At 35.1% G+C, this 26889-nt stretch overlaps 1 protein-coding gene across 1 annotated transcript in view; it reads left to right on the forward strand.

Annotated features, from left to right (window-relative positions):
* Positions 1 to 26889, forward strand: part of FBXL17 (F-box and leucine rich repeat protein 17) — a 307168-nt gene that overhangs the window by 184856 nt on the left and 95423 nt on the right. Inside the window, exon 7 of the mRNA XM_065656470.1 lies at positions 19219 to 19295. Within this exon, the coding sequence (XP_065512542.1) occupies positions 19219 to 19295 (77 nt within the window). The remainder of the gene's footprint in view (positions 1 to 19218; positions 19296 to 26889) is intronic.

Genomic DNA, 26889 nt, shown 5'->3' on the forward strand with positions numbered 1-26889 from the left:
AGGTGCTTTATGTTGTTCTTTTGGGGGGAGTGGGTTATTTGCATTTGTGCTTAATACAAGGAGCTGGAACAGCTGTGAACAGCTATTTTTTCCCTGTATACGGTCTTAAGAAGAACCCTGCAACCTTTGATTAGGCCTCAGGATGTTTTGGAAATATATGGATATACTAAGTAATTGCAGGAAAAAATCTGCATTGACAATACTTTTCACAGAATCACAGAATGATTGGTGTTGGAAGGGACCTCTGCAGATCATCTAGTCCAACCCATCTGCTAAAGCAGGTTCACTCAGAGCAGATCGCACAGGAATGTGTCCAGGTGGGTTTTGAATGTCTCCAGAGCAGGAGACTCCACAGCCTCTCTGGGCAGCCTGTTCCAGTGCTCTGGCACCCTCCTTCTATGACAAGGTGACCCAACGGGTAGATGAGGTTAAGGCTGTGGATGTTGTGTACTTAGACTTTAGTAAGGCCTTTGACACCACAGCCCACAGCATTCTCCTGGAGAAGCTGGCAGCTCATGGCCTGGATGGGTGTATTCTGTGATGGATAAAAAACTGGCTGGGTGGCCGGGCCCAAAGAGTTGTGGGGAATGGCACCAAATCCAGTTGGCAGCGGGTCACGAGTGGTGTTCCCTACAGCTCAGTATTGGGCCCAGTTCTGTTTAATCTTTGTCAATGATCTGGATGAAGGGATTGAGTGCACCCTTACTAAGTCTGCAGATGACACCAAACTGGACAGGAGTGTTGACCTGGTGGAGAGTACGAAGGCCATACCAAGGGATCTGGACTGGCTGGATCATTGGGCTGAGGCCAGTTGTATGAGGTTTAACAAGGCCAAGTGCCAGGTCCTGCGCTTGGGTCATAACAACCCCAGACAGCGCTACAGGCTCGGGGAAGAGTGTCTGGAAAGCTGCCTGGAGGAAAAGAACCTGGGGGTGTTGATCAACAGCCAGCTGAACATGACCCAGCAGTGTGCCCAGGTGGCCAAAAAGGCCAAGAGCATCCTGGCTTTTATCAGGAATAGTGTGGCCAGCAGGACTAGAGAAGTGATTGTGCCACTGTACTCAGCACTGGGGAGGCTGCACCTTGAATAATGTGTTCCATTTTGGGCCCCTCACTACAAGACAGACATTGAGGTGCTGGAGAGAGTTCAGAGAAGGGCAATGAAGCTGGTGAGGGGCCTGGACCACAAGTCTAATGAGGAGCAGTTGAGGGAGCTGAGGCTGTTTAGCCTGGAGAAAAGGAGGCTGAGGGGAGACCTTATAGCTGTCTACGACTACCTGAAAGGAGGTTGTAGCATGGAGGGTGTTGGTCTCTTCTCTCAAGTAGCAAGTGATAGGACAAGAGGAAATGGCCTCAAGTTGTGCCAGGGGAGGTTTAGGTTGGATAGCAGGAAAAAGTTCTTCATGGAAGGAGTTGTCAGGCATTGGAACAGGCTTCCCAGGGAGGTGGTAGAGTCACCATCCCTGGAGGTGTTTAAAAGGCATTTAGACGAGGTTCTTAGGGACTTGGTTTAGTGCTAGAGTTACGTTATGGTTGGACTTGATGATCTTCATGGTCTCTTCCAACCAAAATGATTTATGATTCTGTGATTAGTGAATAGGTTGAACCAGACTGTACCCAGTACTAACCCCTGGGGAGCACTGCTAGCTACAGGTCTCCAACAAGACTGCGTGACTGATCACAACCTTCTGAGCTCTGCCATTCAGCCAGATTCAGCAAATACAATACAACATAAGCATCTGGATTGTTAACTGGTAGATTCAACACATAAGTTAAAACAGCCTAATATTATCATTGATTTTAATATTGTTTCCAAAGTTGTTGTTTTAAAACATGGGTTTTTTTAAATGCCTTTTGAACCTAGGGAATTCCTTTTCCTACATAAAATGTTTTCTAGCTCATTTATTTTTATACTAGGAAATATGTTTTTTCCCGTTGTCTTAATTTAGTCTTTTCTGTTTGTTTTTCTTGTCTCTTGATTAATGTATTATAGTGTGTTATTTACTTCAGTCTGCAGTTTTGGAAGCTTTTTATGGATTATATCTCTCCTCCTACTTTCATTCCCTTTTGTATGAAAGAGGAAAACAACCTTTTTTCTGCCTTTTTTTTTTCTTTCAGATGCTAGTATTTGACTGTTTGTAGGGGATTACAAAGTATGATAACAAGGTGTTAATTACATCACTGTGATAGTCTTCAAAGACCACTGCTGAAGTATTTGAGAATCCTTAAGAACAGCTTATCAAGAACCTTTGTATGCCTTTGACCCTAAGTTGAGTGCTTTTAAAGATTAGTGACCACTTCTGTCTTCCTTGATCTTGTTGGTTTGAGACATCCACAGAGAATTATTTGAATGACTGAGGTTTTGCAAATCACTATATATAAACACAGGGAGTATATTCTTTCTTTTTGTTCTTTTTGTCCTGTATTTTGTTATAGTAAGAGGAAAAATGGATTTTAAAAGTTCTCGGATGTTTGCAAAGCATCTTTTTTTTTTTTTTCCCATGACTTCAATACTTCAAGAATTTGGGAGAAGAAGATTTAATTATTTGAGTTTATTGCAGTGACAACAGGTACCGTGAACTTTACCTGTCTTCCTGGCATTTCCTTTAAGTGACTGTAGGCATAAATTCTTCTTTTATGACTCTTTTTCTAATAGACCTACCAGATTAAGGAAGTTCTCCAAACTGTATGGGGAATCAAATACTTCCACTGTACAAACATAACCTGAAAATTCTCTCTCACTGTGTTTGTCAAACGTCACTGTTTTTACCCTTAGCCGCCCTCAAACCTGACTTGAGCTGTTAACTTGTTATTAATATCTCAGACGTTAAGCAAAATTAGTCTGGATAAGTACAAATGAAAATAATTTTGAGTGTAAGTCGACGTATGTTTACATGGACGCTGGAGGGAGACTGTGTGGTTAAGAAGGTGAAAAGAAAAGTAGTTTCCCATCCCGACTCCTCCAAGTAGTTGACAACCCATCCTAACCATTTCAGACTATAGCCACCTGTGTGCAGTGATTTAGTTGCCTTCTTCATTGTCAAGTAGTATGGTACAGCAGGCAGTGATTATCTAAGAAAAGAGAAGGAAGTGGACACAGTTCCATATCAAGAACTATTCCTCTGTTGCAGCCCAAGTCTTTGTGGCTTCTTGACCATTTCCTCTTTGTTTTTATGTGAAAAAAACACAGACCATTTAAGCTTCTAGGATGTTTCACAAACAGTATCATAGGCACACATTTAGTAGGGGAACCTATGTTGGTGGAACTGTATGACTAGGTAAAATAGAAATGGACTCCGAGGACTTTGGTTTATCAGTGAGTTTTTCATACTTTTAACTGAAATAGGAATGTAAATGGTAAAACCTCTTAGCAACATGTCCTCATCTGCACTCACAACTCAGCTGTGAAAATTTGGATTTTATGATTGTGTAGGATCATCCTAATTTCTGGGATTAAAATAATTCTAACTGTTCTTGGTTTTAAATTTGTGCTGCAGTCCAGGCAGTAAATCTGTAAAGCCATTTGACAAACATCTTTTTCAAGGAGAAAAGTGCTATGTAAGTAGATACTACTATTGTTAATAAGTATGTGCAAGATGGTGTGTGTCAAGGCATCCTGAAATCCCTGTGCCACAGCTCATAGTCTTATTTTTGAAGTAAGTAGCCCAGAGGGTGGCAGTGAAGGCAAAGTTATCCAATTTTGTCCAAGCATTTCTCACAAAGACAAGCCATGCTGAGAAGTAGAGACATTTTAGAAATCACCAGGTTACCACTGGTAAAAAGAAACTGGCTGAAGAGAAAAGGGAAATTTCTTTCTGCTTCCAGCTGCCTACGAGAGAGACACACAAGAAACCAACATCTGAAATTACTGTAATCACTGTGGTATTTTGTGAAGGGACAGACCTTGGTTTAATAATCTCTCATACTGAAGGAGAGTGAAAATAGTTCAGAATAATGTATCTAGAGTTGATGGTAGTTACGATAGCTGTTGTCAGCTGGTGGGCAAGAATTATGGCTGTTTCTTTATTCCTATGCTAAAGAAGTTATTAAAGGACAGAAAAGTCTGCAAATCTGTATTCAGTTTCAGAGGTACCTGGATTTCAGTTAGATATCTCTCACATACATGTGCTTAGCACAATTTCAGTTTCTTACATCACAATGCTAAAGATTGTGGATTATTATTCTAACAGCATATTACAGTAATAAAGGCTTATGGATTATTTTAGGATGCCTTTTATGTTGCATACATTTCACTGAAACACTATTCTTCTAAATTATCCATTAGTAACTGTTGTTTAAGTTAAGATTAATTAAAATTGATTTTAAAAGAGGGGCTACTTGTTTTGAACACTGACTCTTGACTAATTGATATTAGCTAATTATCTGGATTTGAAATCAATGCAGTCTATAGACAGAAGATTCACACATCCTATAGAATGTATGAGTCAAAGTGACTGAAAGACATATACTTTTGAAATTAATTATTTCTGATGAGTGCTAAGAGGAATGCTCCAAAAAGCATTTCTTGTCAACTTGTGTATTAGTCGTAGCTCTTTTTGCTGTAGTCAGAGTGTGACTGCAACCATACCCATCCCTGATGTGAAAAATTTTGTATTCACACTTGAGGGGTTTCGCCTTAAGAGAAAAATAGCATTGTTTTATGGACTAGCTTATATTCACATTATATATATCTAATTTATATACACAAGGTGGCAGTGCTTTGTTTGGGGCTGATAGTAAGGGGTGAAATTAGATCCTGTAAAAACTTTTCCTCTCTCCAGTATATTGGCATACAATATGCTACTGTAATATAATTAGCATTATTTTCATATTCTTATACAAAAAAAGGGAAAATCCTACACTAACAGAAGTATAGAAAAATATGCAGATACTGTGTATCTGCTGTTTTTTCATCTATGTTATTAATTAGAAATATTAATGCATTAAAATATATTAAAATACATCTTTGAAGGCCTAACCTTGAAATATTTACAGTCCAAAAATTTCTTTATCTTAAAAACTTAGCATTAATGAAGATCACAAAGAATGTGAACTATGCCATAATCATTATAATTTCTATGTAAATTGATTCCTATTTAGTGTTGTAATTATTTAAATTTACAGTTCAGAGGTCTTGATGTTGCAGTGATAGTAACTGACTCTTAATGTTATCAGAAATATCTAAATCTTTAGCAAAACATGTTAATCCTCATATGGAGGTCTTTTAAATGAAATGTAATTACTGATTCAAAGATCTTTTCCTTGTACTTTGCTGAGCCAGTGTTCTTAATGTAAGCGTGTCCCTCTGCTTGTAACTGTATTATACAATAGTAGGGAACCTTTGTCAACCAAGATTCATCAATTATAAATTTTTAAGTGAAAATACAAACTGTAACCAGGAATCAAGAAAAGTCTTTTAGGAAAATTCCTTTAGGAAACAGTCAATCACTTTCAGCACTATTTACAGCTTTGATAGATTCTGAAGATCTCGCTTTCTAATACTCAAATATGTAAGCAACGTATTTATAAGAAACAAATATTTCAAAATCTTCTTCGTGAGGTGCAGGTATATAATGAATTTAGTGGAGACTGAATTACAAATTAAAGGTATGGATACAAATGTAGTATCTGGTTTTGTACCTATGATGGTCACCATTTTATTTGACCACATACTAGACTGGGAACCTGCTGAACTGAAAAACATGACTGGTCACAGCCCGAGTTATAGATTCGGTCTGTCTGTTTGGGTCTAGAATAGATTGATGTAATCTCAGGAAAGGATATGATGTTGGTTTTCTTGTGACATGTAACCTGTACTCTTCATGTTCTGCTACTTCAGCTGGTTGCTCCACTTAGGAGATAAACTTTATTTTACAGTGTTCCAGGTTAAAAGTCTCATTGCTGTCTCAAATCCCGTCACAGAGTAGGTAAATTTTATTCAGGAGACTAGAGGGAATGGTGTTAGCTTGAACATCACAGAATCACAGAATGCTCAGACCTTGTTTCATCATCTTGAAGTGCCTAGGATATGGTGGTTAATTCTGCCAGAGCCACACAAGTCAAACAGGAGAGGGTGATCACGTTAAAATCAATGGAGGAGAAAGATCTCAGGGCGCATGAGCTCTGCTTACTGCCCTTGGTTTTGCTGCAAGAGAAGTAAGCAGAGCTACTGTCATCATTTTGTCAACAAAACCAGTGCAGATACTGAATGGAAGTTTAGCCACATATGTGAAGAATTCATCCTGATGCCAGAAGGAGATAAGTGAACTCTTTTCTAAATCTAGGATTAAACCCAAAGTCACTGAAATCAAAAAAGACATTAGGATTCCACTTATTAATGGAGTTGCCTTACTGAAAACTTCATTAATGCAGTTGTGTGACAACTGGCTAGCATGTGAATATGAAGAGTCTGGCTCTGGTTTTTGTGGCATAATTTGGTAGTTGTTTACTTCTTTTAGAAGAAATGGATATCTTATCATTGAGTGGTTAAATAATGCTAGTTCTTTGCATTCATGTCCCCAAGCAACAGATTTAGCCTGCCTATGTATTTCCCAGTGTGTCCGAGACCAACATTGACTAAAATGCATCTGCATAAACACATGTGATACTAATTAGTAAATGAAATATTTTAAGATCTTGTCAACACTTTGAAGTAACCAGTAGAGGAGGTAATTTAACATGTCATCAAGCCCATTTGAAGGCCTAATACTGTTTCTGGCCACGTCCCAGAGAATATGTACCTGGAGTTACAGATTCAAAACTACTTGCTCTGGCAAGGACTTTTGCATATATGACTTATGGAGAAATGTGATTTTTCTTCCATGAGGAAAATCATTCTCTGTAAACCAGGATCAGCCACGTACTTCATGCTGAAAGTAATAAGTATTAGATGAAAAAATGAAATTGGAGCAACAGGTAGAAACTCGTCTTTCAATCCAATGCGAACAGATTACCTACGTTTTGTGAATTACCTTGGATGCCCATTCACCTCCTAAAGGAATTCCAATCCTGCACTTAGAAAAGAAGTTTTCAGGCCTCCTGTAAATTTGGGGATCTAAAGACAAATAGAAGCTCAAATTTGCCTGTGTCTGTCTTAGGTACAGGCAGTTTAGTAAGAATATAAAGAAGGCTTTTAGCTAGATGACAATTTGAATTTATATTGTGTTAGTAGACTACGTGTAGCAATGAGTAACAAACTCCTTTATGTGTTCGGCCAATAATCTGGGAATTACTTAAGGCTTCCATGTGAACCTTGAAAACTACTAGTTTAATCAGAACTAAGAGGGTAAGAGCATAATCTTTTCCAGTTATCATTGTCAGTATAGCCTGTGAATGTCTTAGTACACAATAGATGCCACTGAAAACAAAATGTCCTCTGACACAGTATTTATCCTTAAAGTACAGAATGTGCTTGTGTTATTTTAGAAATTCCTTTTTCCAGTTTTTCTAATGAGCTACAGGAAATGGGGTGGTAGCCACAGAAATTCTGAACACAATAGATGTCAGAACAACTTTGGCAAACTGTATCTGTTTTGAATTAATTTTTTAATAACCTGAAATGTGTTGAATGGTGGACGTGTTTGCTCCAGCTGACAATCAGTATGCTTCTGCTGTCTGGGTTGCTTAGCTGTCTGGAAATAAAAGTGCAAAGTGAGCTTCTGTCTTCTTAGTACTATTCCTTCTATGATTTCTTAAAGTTGCACATATGGAAAATATGTAACATTTTCCTGCCCCCCACTGTTTCTATCAAGCACAGACACTGGCTACTTTGCTTTTCCCCTATCTTCCCTGGTGAGTGAAGAAATGTGCCTGTGTTACTTTTATACAGAAATTACTTCTTACACAGACAGACTGGCTATTCCAACTCTGACCTGGTTTAAGTGACTGCCAAGTTTTAAAGGTAACACTAATGTAGTAACACTGTCCTCGGAAAGCTTCAACCATCAGCAATGTTTATTACTTCAATGCCATATATTTAGAATGAAGAGGTATATCTTTAAAGTTGTGAATGAAATAAATGTGGTTTGCTCTAACCCTAATTTAAACATATAACTACAGGAAAGAAGGGAAAGACAGATCTGCAGTTAAGTTATTTCATAGATCTTTTATATTTTATTAATGATGGTTTATTAGAAATTCTATGGAATGATAGTTATGTATAATGATTTATGAATACATCACAGAATTGTTGCCTGAGTACTCCAGAGAGGCAAAAATACAATGCATAGCTTTTTGAATATGTAGATTTTAATTGACTACACAATTTCTAATGGTTTAGACAGTTGCACCCCTGTGGGTCCAATTGGATCAATTTAAGAAATCATTTGAAGCTGTTTCTGATTGTCTTGCAGCAGAACATAATGATCACTGTCATAGCTGAGATGCCATTAAGAAATTAGATTACTATTTCTGTTCTGTTTCAGTGCAAAGTTAGCTGAGGCTTGCCAGAAAGACATCTAAACTTAGACTGTCAAGGTTTAGGAGATTTACATCAATGACCAGAGAAACTCAGATAGAAGATGATATGAACTGTTGAATGTGATGGTTTGATAAATGCTTCTGATAGATTAGGAAGAAAAAATTATCAAACTCATAAAATTTCAGTCAAAATCCTTCTACTTGTTCTTAAGATTTTTTTCACTTGTTTTGGTGACAATTTATGATATTTTAGCAACGAGGTAGCTTTTGGGGTTGCCAATGAGACAGCACTCTCTGCAGATGCAAGTGCAGGTAGGTAGCACTAAGTGTTGCTTCTTTTACAAAAGTATAAATAATGCTATGATACACCAAATATTAATAGCTACCAGCATGCTCAGTGCCCTAACAAAATCAGAACCATCTCAACAAGACTCAGGGGACCCTAGGACAGGATGGGCTGAAAGAAGTTTCTTCACTTATATCTTACTGTGTGAAGCATCTGTCATCACATTATATAAAGCTAATTTATAATCTTCTTGTGCTTTTGGACTTCTAAATGCTGCAAAGATGTTCAAGGTGCCAAAATTGTTCTGTTGATGGATAACTGTCTGGGAAACTGCATTTTCTGTGAGATTCAAAGTGGTCTTTAGGCTTGGTTAATAATGCTAATTTTCGCAAATGACATACATGCCACGTAAAAATGTAGGTCCTTGATTTAGGTATAATATCTCTTAAGGTTTAGTTTTAGTTTAGAGATTTTAACTATGAATTAACCGACCCATTCTAAGTTTTCCATTTTTACCTACAGCAGCAATTTAGACTAATTTTCTGATTGACTTTTTGGTGATACTTTAAATCAGAAACAGAAACAAATGTCTCCTTCATTTCATTGTGCTTGTAGTTGATTAGTTATGAATTTTCCAGCTACAGCTTAAAAGGACATAGTAGATCCTAGTATTTTGTCTAGCCAGATTATTTTCCAGTAAGATTATAAAGTTACTCTGTTAATTACTTTTAAGAATTTAATATTATAATATTAGGCAAAGTTCGTACATTATTAGATGGTATTAAAATGTTTATTTATAGAATTTAATGGGCAATCTGCTGAAATTATGACACATAGAAATACTGCTCTTTCAGTTTCTAATAAATGTTTTTGCTAGTATCTTGTCTGAGTGAAAAGAAGGCAGTTTTACTTCATACAAAGCACAGACAGTACCATCAATGGGGTTTTTTCTTGCTAGCAACACAGTCTTATGGACAGGAATTCATAATCATTGCATGAAGAGATTCTGCAACTTGCATTTAAGCATTTTTTTAAAAGTCATTGCTATCTCATTGTATTCTCCATAGGTTAAAGTCAAGTTTCTAAGAGCCTTCCCGTTCTTATCAAGATTTAAGTAGTACTTCATGTCAAATCAAGACTTCTAAGATTTTAATAGATGTGGAGGTTTTTTTATCAGATAAAGTTTGTATACTAAAAAAATTATGGTAATGTGTGATTGATGAAATATACTGAATTTCACATACAAACTTTGCTGTGATCTTACGCTTTGGTGAGACCTTAGCGTACTGGCCTTGTCTGAGAACTGTAAAATTCACTTATTGCTCACATTCTTTAATCACTCTTCTTTATAGCATTTGTCCAAAAATGCATTGAGCTTGATTTTTTCTTTCATCAGTTTTAATAGCATCGGCAGCATTAAATTAATGTAACGGATCTACCAACTTGCTCTGATTCTTAAAGTATGAAGACAATTAGACCCCAAATCAATTCCAAAGATATATGAATTATGATGTAACTGTATTTTTTTCCTCTGATTATCTTGGCTCTTTTTCTGCTCTATCATTGTCTTATATAAGCAGAAATTCTCTACAAACTTGAATGTCTTTCAGCAGTAGAGGAAAAAGATCAGATCTGACCATGGGACTGTTTTGCAGAAAGCTTCCTTATGTCCTGTAAAATACTTTATTTTTTTACTGTCTAATGAAAGAGGTTACCTCTCCCTGTAAACCTTGTTCATCTCTTAGACTATGATAACTCTTAACAATACTACTACTCTAAATAATAGGATTGAGACTGTTTATAAAAAAAAAAAAAAAGAAAAATATTTACAGAATGCGTTTCCATTTTGGAAAGAAGAAACTGAGGCAGAGGTTTGCTGGTTTTTAAAGTCAGTGGGAGAGACCCCGATGAAGCCCCTTCTCAGTCCACATCACCATTGACCATAATCTGCACTGTCATTTCAAGAATGGATAGAGTTTAAAGATATACATAAAAGAATAGCTGGTAGAGGTTAGAGTTTTATCTGGATTAGAAAAATGTGAAGGATGGAAAGGGCAAATCTCAGTAGATTAGTTTAGCTATCTATGTGCAAAACTCAGTGAAGTGTATGTCAGCCTCTGTGGTATGAAAATCAAGCAGTGAATGTGGTGAAATCTTCTTTCATATGTGTACACTCCTTGTTGAGATCAAGAAGTACTGAATATCTTATTTTCAAAATTTCAGGTGAAGTTTTTTGCATTTTTGTAGAATTATCTTAAAGTTTATCCAAGCATTCTGAAAGGACAGTCTAAAGAACATTTTTGAGAAGTTAGAGCACAGCAGTACAGTTCCCATTTCTTATTTTTACCATTAAACTTGGAAGCTTTGTTTGAGGAAAGAAGGCTATTTTGCATAAAATAAAACCAAATGAATTATGAGTACTCTTACTCTATATACTGTACATTAATGGGATGGCACAAGACTAGTTTAAAAAAAAAAGTCTATCAAAACTGAGGCCACTGTAACTCCAGGAAAGATCTTCAGGCCTAAAACATGTAAATATAATCTCTAAAACACCAGGAAGAAGTAAAACTACCTCTGCTCAGACCCAGTCTTTCCATGAAAGAAATGGTGCAACTGTGCTGTTGTAAGCCCTTGTGTGATTTGTACCAGGAGAGGGAGTTACCAATTCTTTGGGCTTTCCTTCTCCTGAATGCCTCTCTCCTTTGCACTCCTCAGAAATTGCAGCTTGCATGGTGATCTGTCTCTGAACTTCTTTCCACGTACAGCATCAATTACTAGTCATTTCAAGTAAAAATTTGGCCAGAACACACATTCGGCATCTGAATGTCACCACACTGTCTCTGCACTGCAGTACACTTTATGTAAATTAAAATGAGGCAGTGGGACATCACGTACCTTGTTTGAATTCAAAAGGATTTGCTTATGTGCATAAAAATAGAATCTACAATTTGCCAACTCCTGATCTTGTCTATAGCAACAGTGCAGTCATTATTTTCTAAATCTGTACATTTTTGCATTTGCAAGTACATAACATTAAGATAGTTAGTTTTAAACTTTTCTTAGGAAAAGCCATTGTGACATTATGTGTGTGAAGAAGCCACATGTGTGTAAGCAATTCCTACACCAATTTCTACACCAGCACCCTAGTATAGCAGAGTAATCCAGCTGTATGATACTAGTAAAGCAAGTATTTTACCAGTTTTCCACTGGAAGGGCATAACTGAAACAGTTCAGAAAAGAAACGATTATTTGTTTCTATAATACAAAACTTAATGCTTGCTAAGAAATGTGCGTTGGCTTTCTGATAGTTAACAGTTCCTTGGTTTTGTTTAAGACAGTAAACAAGTCACCATAGTGGATTTAAGAAACTGTATTTGAAGAGCTGTATCAGATGGGTTTTTTTAATCTCGAATCTGAATTCCAGAATATTTCAAAGTTCTTAAAAAATAAGAGATATCATTTAATTGTCTTCCAGACTTCAGCATAATTAGCTATGGAAAATCAGATCCATGAGGGGTTTAGAATAAAATTATTTTTCATAGTTGCTTATTTCTGTTAAATCAGAGGTGTCAAACTCATTTTCACTGTGGACCACGTCAGCCTCCCAGTTGCCTTCAGAAGGCCAAATGTAATTTTAGGACTGTGTAAATGTAACTACTCCTACATTTATACAGTCCTAAAATTACATTTGGCCCTTTGAAGGCAACCACCAGGCTGATGTGGCCCCCGGTGAAAATGAGTTTGACACCCCTTTGTTAAATCAATTACAGTACCTAGTTCCTCCAAGTCAGAAAGGAGCCAAAGGCTACCTGGAATACTACTACATGTAAGTGTCAGATAGTGCAATTAAACAATTTGCTAAATTTCTCCTTTCTTGGCTTAATTGCCTGCTGGATTTACATGCAGTCAGGGTAACAGGAATTATAAATACATTTAATTTTATAAAAGACTGCTAATAAATATTCGAAAGTAGATATTTATTGCTGAAAGACGGGTATAACAGCTTAAACATAGTGCTGATTAATTTATCTGTGTGGCTTTCTGATTGGAGCTTGCTTGCATCCGACTAGCTCAGAGCACAAGCAGACACTGTGGGACGTGTCTGCCCTTGCCTCTGTAGGTTGTGAGTTCCAATGTGAAAAAACGCTTATCTGTTTTCCTGTGCTCTAAGTGACAAGACTGTTTGGTAAACCCAATTTTAAATTACATTGATTTTCTAAAGAATACCTCCCTGCTAATCAGAACTTAATGACTGCCCCAAGATAATTGCTTTTAGCTTGTACAACTATTAACACTTCGCCTACTGGCTCCAGACAAAAAGTGCTTTTCAATTCAGCATGTGCTTTTGGTTGAAAGTCTTATTCTGGTTTGCTGGCTCTATGATTAATATCGTTTCTTATAGATGCAGTTCTTGGTGTTCAAATTATAAACAATTTTAAAATACATATTTTGAATATAACTGGAATGTTAAAATAGTGGTTAAAATTGTGTACCAGGATAACTGAAAGACAAGTAAAAATTATAACACTTATTAGTATGAAGTGTTAGAATATATTAAATATATATTTATTATATATTAATAATATATATTAATATATATTAATAAATATATAAATATAAATATATAAACAAAAATATTAAAAGAAATCCGTTGTTCATACTGTAAATAAAATGATCGCTGAAAGAGAATCCTGAACCAAGAATATGTATCCATCAGTGTGTGAAGTTCATCATTTATTGTTATAACGTTTTGCAAGAGTTTATAGATCTCTTATTAAAATGGGAGTTTATAGATCTGTTATTAAAATGCTAGTCTTTTGACTATTTTAGCCTTCAAATTTTTCCTTTTGAGTACAGGAGGCCTCGCATTACATAAATTTCTTAAGAATCTAATCTGAATGTGGTTCTGTGGTAAGAGGATTTATTTTATTATGAGAGAGACTTGGTGGTTATATTGCATTATTGCCTTCCATAGGAATGTTTAAGTCATCAAAAGCAATGACTACGAGTATTATTTTGTACACAGCTACTATTTTCTGCCTGAATTTAATATTTTAAACACTAATTTTGAGGGCTCTCTGTACTGATTTGTGAAAGGTTTCTGGTCTTCCATTGTATGTTCTAATGTTCTTTCCAAGCTCTCTTTGGTTCCCAGTAGTGGTCTTGGTTATGTTTTGAAGGATAGTAAGCTGTTCACTTTACTGCTTAGAGACAAATGTCTGCCAGTCAAACGTAAAGAAGACATGTAAACATTCTGATATTCATTTTGGATCTTACCAAGTGAGTGTGTTAATGTTTGGGGTTTTCTAGACCTCTATGGTGAGTGAAACTTACTCCCTCAAGTTGTGATCTCTTAACCTGTATATGGCAACTCCAGTCAGCTTCACTCAGGGCTCAAGGGCATTTCAGTCTGTAACGATATCTCCTGGGACTACTTATACCACAAATACTATAGTGATATCTTCTCATTAGTTCCTTTTGGTTGTCACAAATATGATTTTCCAATGTTTTTAGAATTAAACCAAAACCACAAAAGCTGTGTATGTATGTAGAAAAGACAATTATTTTCCATAACTCAAGGGTCTTTTGTATCTTTTCTTACAGGCAGAAGGTTGCACAGTTTAATTCATTAAGCTTAATAAGCTTTAATTTAAGTCAAAGAATGTAGGGATCAGTTGGATAAGAGAAGAAATTTACAGGGTTTTGAATGGCTTAATTTCGAAGTTGGTTTTGGTTGGTTGGTTTTGTTTTGTTTGTTTTGATTTGGTTTTGGTTGTTTGTTTTGTTTTTCCTAATTATTTTAAGCACTTAGATTTTGCATTACGTCATGGAAAGAGAGAACCCTTGACTTCGTGAAATCATTGCAGAGATGCAGAAGCCATCAAGATGATGAGGCTAAATTTGAAGTTATCAGTAGACATATCTGTGTCTCAGTCATGCAGTTTTGTTACTTTTGAAGAAGAGGCTTGTTTGCAGAGAAGCTTTCTACCACTAAATTGTACACTTAAGTAATTTTTCTGGTCATATGTATAGACCAGATGTGAAAAGCAGTATATGCAAGTACATGTTAGTAGACAAATTTCCATAGTTTCTGTAACCCAGATTGAGACTTGTTTCCTGATATTAATTGTTTAAATTTTAGCAACATTATAGTTACACCCTTTTCTTCTTGAGATTTGTTTAGCTTCTCAAGTAGGAATACATTTTTAGAAATTATAACTGTAAGAGGCAATCTTAGGTGTATTAGTCTCTGAACATAATGAACTTCGGGATGTTGTAATGTTGATGTGCTCAACGTCACAGCACTGAGCAAGCTGTAGTTGTTTACAAACATCTGTGGCCTTGTAAGTCTGTTTTATATTATCAGTAGGTAGGTATGTTTTTAGTTATATTCTTGGTTTCTGAAATACTGTTTGATTGGCTTGTTTATGTGAAATCTATTTCTGCTCTTCGCCTTTTTCTTGCACCACCTGATTGCACTGTAAATTTCATAGTGTGTGATATTAATTTCTTACTTTTAGAGCCAAATGCAGTAAAACTGAATTACGCATCAGTCTATCAGAGAACAACATTCATAAAATATTGAGTAGATCATGGGGGTTGCTTGGCATAAGAATATGTTAGATAATATTTTAAGGTTTAATGAATAAGCAGGTTTTTCCTAAAACAAGTATTTCTTTGGTTTTACATTTTCATGTCTTACAGGGATCTAAATAATACTCATTTACAAAGTAAGAAGTGAAGAGATTTTATCTTTGGACAGCTCTGATCCAGACTTGCATATTATCAAGGCTCTAATTATAGTCTTATTTCTTTATTCCTTGGCTGTTGAACCGTTGCCTCATTTTTGGTAATAAATTATTCTGAGTGTAAAAACTGCTCTTCTTCCTGGACGAATGTTTATATTTTAATATATTTGGAGGAAAAATTTAAAAGAAATATCTATGTCCCTGTAACTTTCACAGCTAGATTTTGCATGTCTTTTTGTTATTAAAATTACTAGGATGAGTTGATAGAAGCCTGTTCAGTAACCTTGGGTTAAGAGATTCACAAGGATTTAAAAAGAGCACACAGCTGTTGTTACCATGTCCAAGAGGTATCATATTAGCTCCCTGGCAGACAGAGTTTAGTCCCTAGTCTTTTCAGGGCTCAATTATCTGTTTTGCTCACTTCTGTCACTTGCTGCTTCTTAAAGTAACTTTGCTTCTCTTATTTACCAATATTATGCTGATGTGTTTAAGGTTAGGCTTGCCTGCTGTCAAATTCTGCAATACTGTAAATAGAAAGACTTCCAAAGATAGATATGGCAATAATCTGATGTAATTTTGATGGATTATTACAACAGAATTAACATGACTTTTTCCTTGCTTTCTAGAAAAGGTTAATTTCATTTTGTTCTTTTAACCTTTTTCTTTGCTGTCATGTTTAACAAAGATTAAAATGTAAAGTAATAAAGGCACAACTACTCTTATTTTTCCTTACGTTGTAAAGAAATCAGTTGTTACTAACAATTATGTATTGTGTGACCATCCACAGAGCAGAAGCTAGTGAGGCCATATAAAGTGTTTCTTCTGTTTCTGCAAGTTGATTTACATGGGGATGATCTGTAGCAAGGATAATAGAAATTAAAACTTTAATTAGATTGACATATGCAAGTTACAGAAGGCAGACAAAAAATATATAAATTCAATATTTGAGCTATATTTAGGGTTTTTTCCTCTCAATGACATGTGTCATTACCTCATTCTTTCAGATCTTAGGTCATTTTAATATTAAAAAATATATATGAGGCTGTCAAAGAAACATTTTTTTGCCTTTCTTTTTCCTGTTGAATGGAAATAGCTAAAGACTGGAAAGGTTTTCTTTTCCCGTTAGGAGAAAGTGAACAGTATTTCATTTAGACTCCAAGATGTCACTAAGAACAAGACTGGAGTCACTCAAGCCACTTGAAAAAACTTTAACCCTTAGAGCTGTCACTATATAGATGGATTAAAGGATATAATTAAAAAGGCCACACAGGCAAATACTTTTGTCCTTTGTTCCTGGAATTGAGTGACTGACTGCATTGAAAATTTCCTCTCAGACACTTCATTTCTTGCAGTCTTTATATGTTCAGACAAGCTTGTCAATATATACTAGCACCCTTATGGGAGGGGGGACAGAAACTACAACTTCCTTTCTTCACAGTTGAACTGTTTTTATTTGAAGCCAGAGAATGGCCAGCATCCTGAGATTTAAGTATGTAAGGATGCTGAAGGACACACATGCACATATGTCTATGTGCAGATAATACAGATTTAACCCTGATTGCTTAAAAATTTGTGTAACTGAAGTAAGGGAGAATAAGGTAGCCTTTTATATAATTTTGGCTGTCCTGTGGTATTGTTATACATTGATTGCTGGATTATATTTTTGATCAATTAATTGTCTCTTAGTAAGTAAAAATTATCAGAAATTATTTGAAAACTTGTAGAGTCATTAGATAAAATTTACAAAATATTTTTATAGGTTCAGAATTTTTATCCAAGGTAGGAAGTATTTCATAATCTCAGTACTCTGCTGAATTATATATGTGATAAGAATTAATAATAGCTTCTTTTAACTGCAGTGTCCATTCACTTGTCAATTATATCCTTTTTCCTGATGTGTATAATGAACATACTGTCTAATAGGATAATGATTTTCTATTTATTCATGTTACTAATATTAGTAATGTAATCTCATTATTAGGAAGTATTTTTCTGGAATAAATAATAAAAAATCTTTCTCATGGCCTAGTTAATCTTGATAAGCCAGTTAACAAAGATGAGTTTCTTTTCCAAAATTACGTCTTACAGGAATAGAAGTAGTTTTCCACATACACAGTGTGTTTAATGCTCTAAATCTTAACTAATTTTTCATAAAATAACCTGATGAAAATGTATAATTCTGAGGTTAGTTTATATTAGAATGCATAGTCGTGGTGTAGCTTCTAAAAGAAATATAATGATCATGCTTGCCAGTTTTCTCAGCAGAAAAGTTATGAATTAAAAAGATTATCTAATCTGGAGGTTCACCCCGTTTTTCTTCCATGTCAGCAGTTACCATGTTATTTCTCTTTCTTCGTGTATTCATAAATTAAGGCAACCTTTTCCTAATGACAAGCATTTCAAAAATATTCTAAATATTAGGCTTCAGTTTTCAGGAGTTTAAAATTTATAATAGTGGTAAAGGAACTATGATTAAGGTACTATGTCAGAGGCATGCTATTTCATTAGCAGTAGTGAATTTTTGTTCTAGATTTTAGAAGAAGGGAGCAGAGAGGAAAGAAACAGATAGGAAGGGCTATAGTTGAGTTATTGTAAGCTATAAGAATTAGGTGATTGCTTTTAAAATCTAAAATTGTCAGCATGAACAGTTAAATCAGATTGGGAGATAATCTTTTGGTGGTGGTAAGTGGAGGAAAAACGTCCCTGAGGGTGTAGGTGTATTTACCAGAAGTTATGACAAATTTAACAATACGTATTTTTTCCAACATCGACAAGTAATTTTGTATGCTGTAGGAGGGTTGATTTAAGAGGCATAGTAGATGATTGGATAATTGATCTGAAAATTAAAGAGGAATATGTTGGATCTGATGAAATTCTTAGGATTTATCCTCTTTTAAAAATGTCTCAATGTAGAGAATAGCACAATATTCATGTTAGCTGATCTAATGAACAGTGGTGCATTTTACTTTAATGGGACTGAAAATATACTTTATGACCTATATTTTTGAGTGATACATTATAAACAATGCAGTTGTAAACATAACATTAATATAGACTTGGCTGCAATTTACAGTAATGTCCTATTTGACAAGACAGTTTTCATATTAATTTTCTTGCTTGCAAGAAATCAAACAAGGAGATTAACAGAAAAGAACTTGTGTTTCGTTGCAAATTCATCATAGTTGTGACAAAGGAAACAAATGAGCTCTCTTCTCCTATACAAACTTCTCCAGCAACATATTGGAACAGCAATGGCATGTATTATTTCATGACCTGATGAATGTTGACTCCTGCAATAACCATTGAAGAAATACAAACATGAATTTAAAATTATATTTTCACATCTTTTGTCCTCATTACAGTGCATTTATAGTTCTTCCCTAGAAGAAAATTCTCAAAGCTTAAGTCTTGCAATAGAAACTTTCCAAAGTTACACAGTAACTTTGTAATACTGAAATGGAAATTCACATCTGTGTGATTTTCCAAAGGACTTGTCTGTGTATATTTCAATTGTCTGTGTATATTTCAAGCAACTCACATATTCAAAGACTTACGGAAATATTGATCTAAAAACATTCAATGTAAAATAATCTTTTTCTCCAGTGTTTATGTGGAGCCATGTGCATTTTCAGTGAATTGTATGGAACAATTCACAAAAGGAAGAAATCAAGAAACAGTACATTACACTTGTGGACTGTGTGCTTGCTATTTAAAAATGATCTATTGTCTTTTAACTGTGATTTTACTGTACATGTCTTCCAGATGTGTGGAGGTGATTGCCAAAGAAGGCCGGAATCTGAAAGAGCTGTATTTAGTATCCTGTAAGATCACTGACTATGGTATGTAGTATACCTGTATCTTTTTTTCTGTGAAGATTGAGCTCTACCAGCTTTGTACAGGGACTCTTATATGTACAGAAGTGTATAGATAAAAAATTTTCAGAACCTCTATCCATGAAAGTTGGAAATGTACAAAAAGTGTTTGACATACTTAAAAATATCAGTTGTTAGAAGTATGAAAGTCAGTATATGTATGTGCTGCAAAGTGTTCCTTATAGAACGGACAGTTACTGGGCGGGCTGGGTAGAGCCCGCCTGAATTGTCCTGGAGACCAGGAGAGCATTTGAGAGAAAATCCAAAAATACACGTGCATTTTTAGATGTTGTACAAGCATAACTAAGCAATTATAAGTGTGGATTGATTGCCTGTTATAGGTCATAACATTTGAATGAATTTGATGATCCCTTAAAAATGCTGTTCTGATAGAGAAGCACATTAGTAATTAATCTTTCTGTCTGATAGGCCACATAAAGGGACAGAATTTGTATTTAGCATAGGAAAACTTCTTAGCACTTGAGTATGTTTGCAAAGACTGCTTTGGTTTGTCTTTTTTTTTTTTTGAATAAGATACTGACCTCAAATAAGACATTTATTTCTGCAATAAAGCCAAATTCTCAAACGTCTATCTCCAACTTACATGCCTAAATTTTAGTAGGATTTATAAACTGTATCTTTAAGATGTGCATCTCAGGTTTTCTGATTATTTTGTTTCTCATTCACTCTGGTTTTTATTTTAACTTTTTACTCCATAGCCTTTATGAAGGATTACTATGTCAAAGTGATAAATTACCTTTCCAGTGGTCACAAACTCGTTCTTTTATTTTCCTCTGCAGATTTTGCACTTCACTGGGGTTTGCATGGGTACATTCAAGGCTATGTTGATCTGCAGAGTTCAGCTCGCCTCATGTCCACAGTATTTTAACATGAGCTCACAATACAGCTGTGGCACTTGTAGGAGCTTTGGGGCATGGCAGAGGAGAGGCACCATGGACCTTCAGCACTGTTTTCTCTAGTTTGTGCTTGTTTGTACTTCCGTGTGCAGAACAGATCCTGCCACAGTTGAAAACATAGGTTTTCTTGGCTTGATACCACTTGGCCAAGATGTATTTGTGAATTTGGGAAATGCGACCTGTCTGCTGGAAATTAAAAGGAGGGGAATTGTCTGTGGAACACGAAGTGACAGTGAAGGTGCTTCTTGTCACTGCTATAAGGTCAGAGGTGCAGGACCTCAGTTGGAAGCGAGACTGTCCATTTGTGTGTTATAGATCTACTAGCTGTGCTTCTGTCTCTTCTGATTTCAACAACCCAGGTAGAAAGAATTATCATGGGAATAATGGAATCCACATCTTGAGGATCACTAATTTCTCAAGCTGATTTCACCCTTCATTGGCTGTGGTACTTGAGAGGAAAACAGGATTTCTCCCAAAAGTAGGGAAACATGCCCAGAAACTGAAGCAAAAAAACTGATGATAGGGAAGGTCTTGCTTATGAAAGAATGGAGAAAGGGGAAAGGAAGTGTCCATGGCTAGATAAAAAGTGGGAAGTGTGTTCCATAGAATGAATGAATGGAGAATATATACAGAGTTTGGATGATTAGCTTGTCAACTGTAGTCATCCAACCTGAGCTCCTGTTGACTTCTGTGGACTAAGACTCACCTGTCATGAATGTGCTGGATTCCGCAGTCATTGAACATTATTGCAGTCAGTTACTGGGACTTTGAGAACATTTTCAGTTGATAGTGTTGATACTAGGTTTTACTGTTCACTTAAAAATGTGTCTCTTTATGCTAATAAGGATCAGTAAGACATCCAGCAAAACAGCTGTGATACTGACTGATTTTTGATACATTATTAAGACTAATTGATTATCATTCTAATCTTTAGCATATCTCAGTATACCAGTCTGACCAATATATTCATCTGCTTGTGATATCTGAGCTGAAAATGCAAAAAAACCTGGAGTAAAGTAGAATTTATAAGCATAGTTTATGCTTTGTAAGGAAGTCAAAATTATGCCTTAGATTAAAAACGTGATAGCAAGTGAATATTAATTAGGTTAACAAGAGTGTTGCAGAGTGAAGCAAGGCTTCACTTTTTGCTTTTCCTTTCTTCCTTTTTCATTTATTTCCTCATACTTCAGTGTAAGACTTTCCCACATTTGTTTGTGGTGCTGTTAAGTTAAAAAGAGAGCTCCCTTATAGTGCTGCAAGCTCAATTTGTTGTTGAACTTTATCAAAGCAGCTGCCTCTCCTCTATAAAGGGAAAAGAGCAGCCATTATCTCCCTCAGAGGCTTTTCAAGCCCTCCTGTCCTCTGCACTTTTGTATTTGCAGCAAGTAGAGGAAATCAGCTAAGAAACATATGCCAGATTTCTTGTGAGATCATTTGGATCGTTCAGGCTCTACCAAGAAGTAGGTAAGTAGTGTCTGAAGCTCTATGAGGCTGTGACTGAGTAAGACCATACAGCATACTGTGCTATTTTGTTTGATAATCCTGAGGGTGAAACATAATTGTCCTTGGTTTGGAAATTCAAATCTCGACACCAGTTTTAAACTGTAACTGTACACAATTTCATTAGGTATTTAAGCACACATAGAGCTGGCAACCAGATTTCTTGCAGCTTGATGGAGTGCAGCTGCAGATTTTAAAAGCCCTCTTTGAAACTGTTCAACAACAATTTTTGATGCTACAGCAGATAGTGGAGTTTTGATGTCTGGGGCAACATCATAATTGCTTAGGAATTCAGCTGTGAAAAAATAAGCAATATTGCTAACTTCCAACAAAACTTGTAATCATTTGAGACATTAATTAAGCAAAAATAATAATAATAATTGCAGTAAATAAAGAAAATAATTAAAGCAAAAACTGTTGTTGTTGGCCTGTAATTAATGCTATAGGTATACATGTGTGTGATGATTTCATGTACTCTAGCGAAGGCTATGAAGTATGAACTTTGTCATTTTATTAACTTAATTCTTTTGTTTTCCAATGTCTGCAATAAGACAGTACGCAAAATTACCAGAAAGACATGCTGTATGCAATAAGTATTTTTAAACACATTAAAATACTAAAGTTTATTTTGAAGCCTAAAAGATTAATTTAAAAGTCCTACACCCTGGTAATGTAGCCATAGGCAGCGTTACTTTCTCTGACATTGTGCTGCTCAGTTTTGTTATATTATATAAAAACACAGACAGAAGAGGATTCGAAGAGGAATTCAAGTATGTGTACATATTAAGAGTTGTTAACTTGTGAGAAAAAAAGATATTGTTTTGTTTTATTTACAGTACAAAATGATTAATTTTATATTTTTTGTATACAACAACATTTTTTGTTTGCTTCTAAAAAAATTTCTAGAATTATATCTTCATTTATGTTTGTCTAGCATAATTTTCTAAAAATCCATTTTTAATTAATGATGTTCATTACAGGGTAACATACTAGGATGCTGAAAATTAGTTTAAAAGTTTCTTTCTATCCAGCACATTGTTAAAGGCTAAATTATCACTAGAATTCACCTATACTGGCAGGAGAGACTGAGTTAGTATAATCTTTGAGATGAACAGCTGTTTGCCCAAGAACACAGACAGAGTGAAGTTAAAGCTGACACTAGTTCTTCATATAATTTTGCCCTTTTGTTAAACAATAGTTAATTAAGCATGGATTGTAAGTGTTATCTTTGAATTTCCTGCCTTTTGTTGGTTTGTGTCACAGCCTTAACTTTACTTGAACATAGGCAGTTTTGGTTTTAAGCTTTTACTAAGAACTAGTAAGAAACCTAGACTTTCTCAGATATGGGGAGATGTGTCAAAAGAATTAGGTTGATGTGAAGATCTATAGCAGTGAGCTAGGGCAGCAAGCACACAGAGAATTGTGTAACTGTCTTCTCAATTTTATGCTCTAATTCTGGGTTTTATTGATATCCCTAGTTCTGGGAATTTGTTTTAAGTAAATTATTACTTATAAAGTTTATAGTGGCACAGAGTCCTATGCACTCTGAAACACAAAAGTGAGATTTTGTGTTCAAAGATGAAAAGATTGGATGAAATTAGCCTGAGAAACAGGACTGGATGTTTTAAGGGTCTGATCTTGCAATAACGTTAAGTGTGAATTTACTAAGAATTACTTAAAAATCACATTCTTACCAGTAGTTAAAGATAAAAGTCCCTAATGCTTTACTTCCACTTTAGACCAGTGGTTTTTCTCTGTATGTGCATAAAGTCATTTCAAGACTAGCTTTAAATTGTAGGCCTCCACTAAGTGGGGGAAAAAAAAAGAGTTTGGAACTGTTCAAAGTCAGCGCTTCATACAGCTACACCAAGAGAAGTCACTTAAGAAATTTCCAAAAAGACAAAGTGTCCAAACTGTCATTAATAGGAGTGTGGTTAGCACAGTTTGAGGAGTATGTTTATCTCATAACGATTCTTGCCAGATAACCTGTGAAGATGACAGTTGTCTCCATAGTTGTCGTGTAGAATTTCCATTACCTAGTAGTTCTAGATTTTGCCTAACTTAAAAAGTCTCTGTGTCTGTTTGTAGAGTAATTGCACAAAGCTTTTCCGATGAAATGGTTGGCATAAGGACCTAAGATAAACCGTGGTATTTTGCTGATATCATTAAGAATTAATATTGGAAAAGAGTTCTCTAGATATGCAGCCCTTCTGTTTTCTAGAATTATGGCTATTCCTTTTTCGTAATGATTCTTTTCATCATTTACTGATACATTTACTACCTCTGAGGGTACATGATTTTTTAAAAAGCTTTTCTTCTGTGAGAATATTTGCTGAAGCAAAAAATAAGTTTCAGCAAACTGTGATTGAATTATATATTTTTTATTTTAAAATGTTATATTTGGGGCATAGCTGTTACAAGTAGGTTTCTGGAGGAATAAGAAAGTGTATATACTGAGTCAAATCCAACTGCCACAAGACGAAACATAACTGTAAGTTGCATTTTTTTTCTTCATAACTGGATTACGGATTCTTTTCTGAGAAGTGAGATACAGTTAACAATGTTAAAATACTTTTCCAAGATTCTGTTAAACTCTAATGTTCTAAAATTCAGGCTACATATGCTTTCTATTTTAAAATAGAATATTTTAATTATGAAGGTATCAGGTCTTCCTACTGAATAATACAGATAAGTCCCATGAGAGTCGCTCGAGTTTTCTCTACAATGTTTAGCATTTGTCATGTAAATCATAAAGAATAAGCATACTGTGTGCTTTTCCTCACAAAAGAATGTTTCATTTCTGCTTCTCACTTGGATTAGCAAATCTCTCTAACGCTTGACCTCACTGAAGCTATTTTTTCCTAATTTTAGCCTTTAAAAATCTATTTTTAAAACACCATGTCTTTTGTACAGTATTAGTCAGAAGGGAAATAATACTTTTTTTGTAGGATAAATCCAGCATTTATGGATAGACAGAATGGAGCAGGTAGTGAATACATTTTTGAGTTAAGAAGATTTCATCCTCACACATTACCGGTTTGCAATCTCTTAATTTATTACATTTGATTAAATATATCTTTCAATTTCTTTTTAAAAACTATTTTGAATTGCTGCTATCTTGAGTTCCAAGTTGCCCTTATTCTCAGAATCAATCTTTCCCCTATTGTTTTCTTATCCTGCGCATATTTGTTTCTCTTTTGTGCTCTTTTAATGACCCAATGCACGCAAACAGTGATTACACTGAGAACTGTGTTTATGGTTGTAGAGAAGTGTACAGGTAATCTTTTAAGGACCAGGGCCTCTCTTACCTTCTTTAGTGGTTATGTATGTTGCATATATGTGGATGTTTGTGTGTATATAAAACAGTGGTATTATATTATCTAATTACTTTATATATTTATTGCTATATACATGTGAAAGAAAAACAATATATGTATTGCTTTCTTATAAACTTATTTTATCTTCCTTTCCACAAAAGCATTTTCTCTCTGCTTTTTATTCTGTAACTTAATTGTTCAAAAATCTAAACTCACTGAAGTAAATCAGCAGGATTTTTGATGTTTAGTGCCAAATTTTGAGGTTCTTTGCTTACTTTTAAGGTTCCTTGTTTGTAGACAGACTGCAACTTTAACTCCAGTAGACTGTGAAAATTAATTACCTGAAGAATAAGTAGGTGGGAAGCGATCTGTACCCTGTTGCATGCATTAATGATACTTACTTTGACAAAACCTCTAGCAGCTAGTAAAAGTGGTTTTATTTGCTTTTATATTAAAACATTAATTCGTTCAGAATTCTGAAGCAAATATTTCTATAGCAACTCTGGTAATTATAAGGATCAGTGGAAGCTTATTCTAGCAATAGGGATGAGTTACAGAATTTTATGTTGTTTAACAAAGCAGCAATACACAGCATAACTTACTATCCCTTCCTCCGTTTAAATGACATTACTGTTTATGTCGGAGTGTGCAGTGAGGATTTGGACTCCCTTCATGTATTCCAGAACCTCTGTACTTTTCCCTCTAGCTAGGAGAAAAATTATATAGAGCTTTTATAAGGATGTTTTTCAACTTGTTTGTTCTGATTTTTTATATTTCTTTGATATTGTTGTTTTAGTTTGGAGTAGTTGTTCACATACTGCCTTACATGTAGTGACACCTAACTTTATTTCCTTAAGGGATCCTGATGACAGTGAAACCAAAAGGATAATAATGTGAGGAAAGATATTCATGCATTTTGAGATTAGAACTCTCTCAGAGGATGTCATCTTTAGTTCTCTTAAGAGTGTTCAAGGAGTGCACTGGAGGTGCAATAAAGTGCTAACTTTAGTCACCTGTCTGGAGTTTTCAGTAGAAATTATTAATAAGAAAAAGTCAAATTAAAACTTTATTAGAAGTAATCCATGAAGCAGAAAAGAGCCCTTGAACAATCTGAACACCATATACAATTCATAACTATTAAAAAAAAAAAAGCACAAGTTTCAGCAGTATTCCCATTGTCGTGAAAATTCCATGCAGTTCTCTATGAATTTGATTTGACCTACCACTGTGCATCTCCAAGACCCATACAGTGAGATAAATTACTCCAATAGCATATTTCTCCGTAAGCAGATAGTTGCAAATCCTTTGTCCTTTAGTGCACAATAAAGGATTTTCTCTTTGTGCAATGAGATGAGACAAATTTCCAAACTATTTTTTGTCATGCTGGAAGGTGAATTGTCTCATTTAACCTGTACCCTCAAAAATAATGTAGTATAGTAGCAAGTTGGAGGAAACTGGATATAGATGCACTTTTGAATCATCAAGCTGAACAGAGCAGAGCCTATGATTTGTACACAGTTTGTTCCCAGGTGGTTGTTCTAAATGTGGAAAATGGAGATGTGCTGTACTTTGTGTTTACGTTCTCTTGTAGAGAGATCCACAGATACTGTTCCTTTAATTTAATGTCTTCTGTGGGAAGCTTAGTGATTTCAGTTGTTATTTCAATTCTTTGGTGACAAACTTGGTTGTAGTTTATCAATCATAATATAAAGTTTTACTTTGTGCTTTGTTTTCTCTAGAGAGAGATGCTTCTGGTAATCTTAGGAAAAACCCACCTCATTTCTAAGTACCAAAACACAAAATATATTTCTGATACAACAGAAATTG

Source organism: Caloenas nicobarica, chromosome Z (assembly GCF_036013445.1).
Source record: "Caloenas nicobarica isolate bCalNic1 chromosome Z, bCalNic1.hap1, whole genome shotgun sequence".
Classification (NCBI taxonomy): domain Eukaryota; kingdom Metazoa; phylum Chordata; class Aves; order Columbiformes; family Columbidae; genus Caloenas; species Caloenas nicobarica.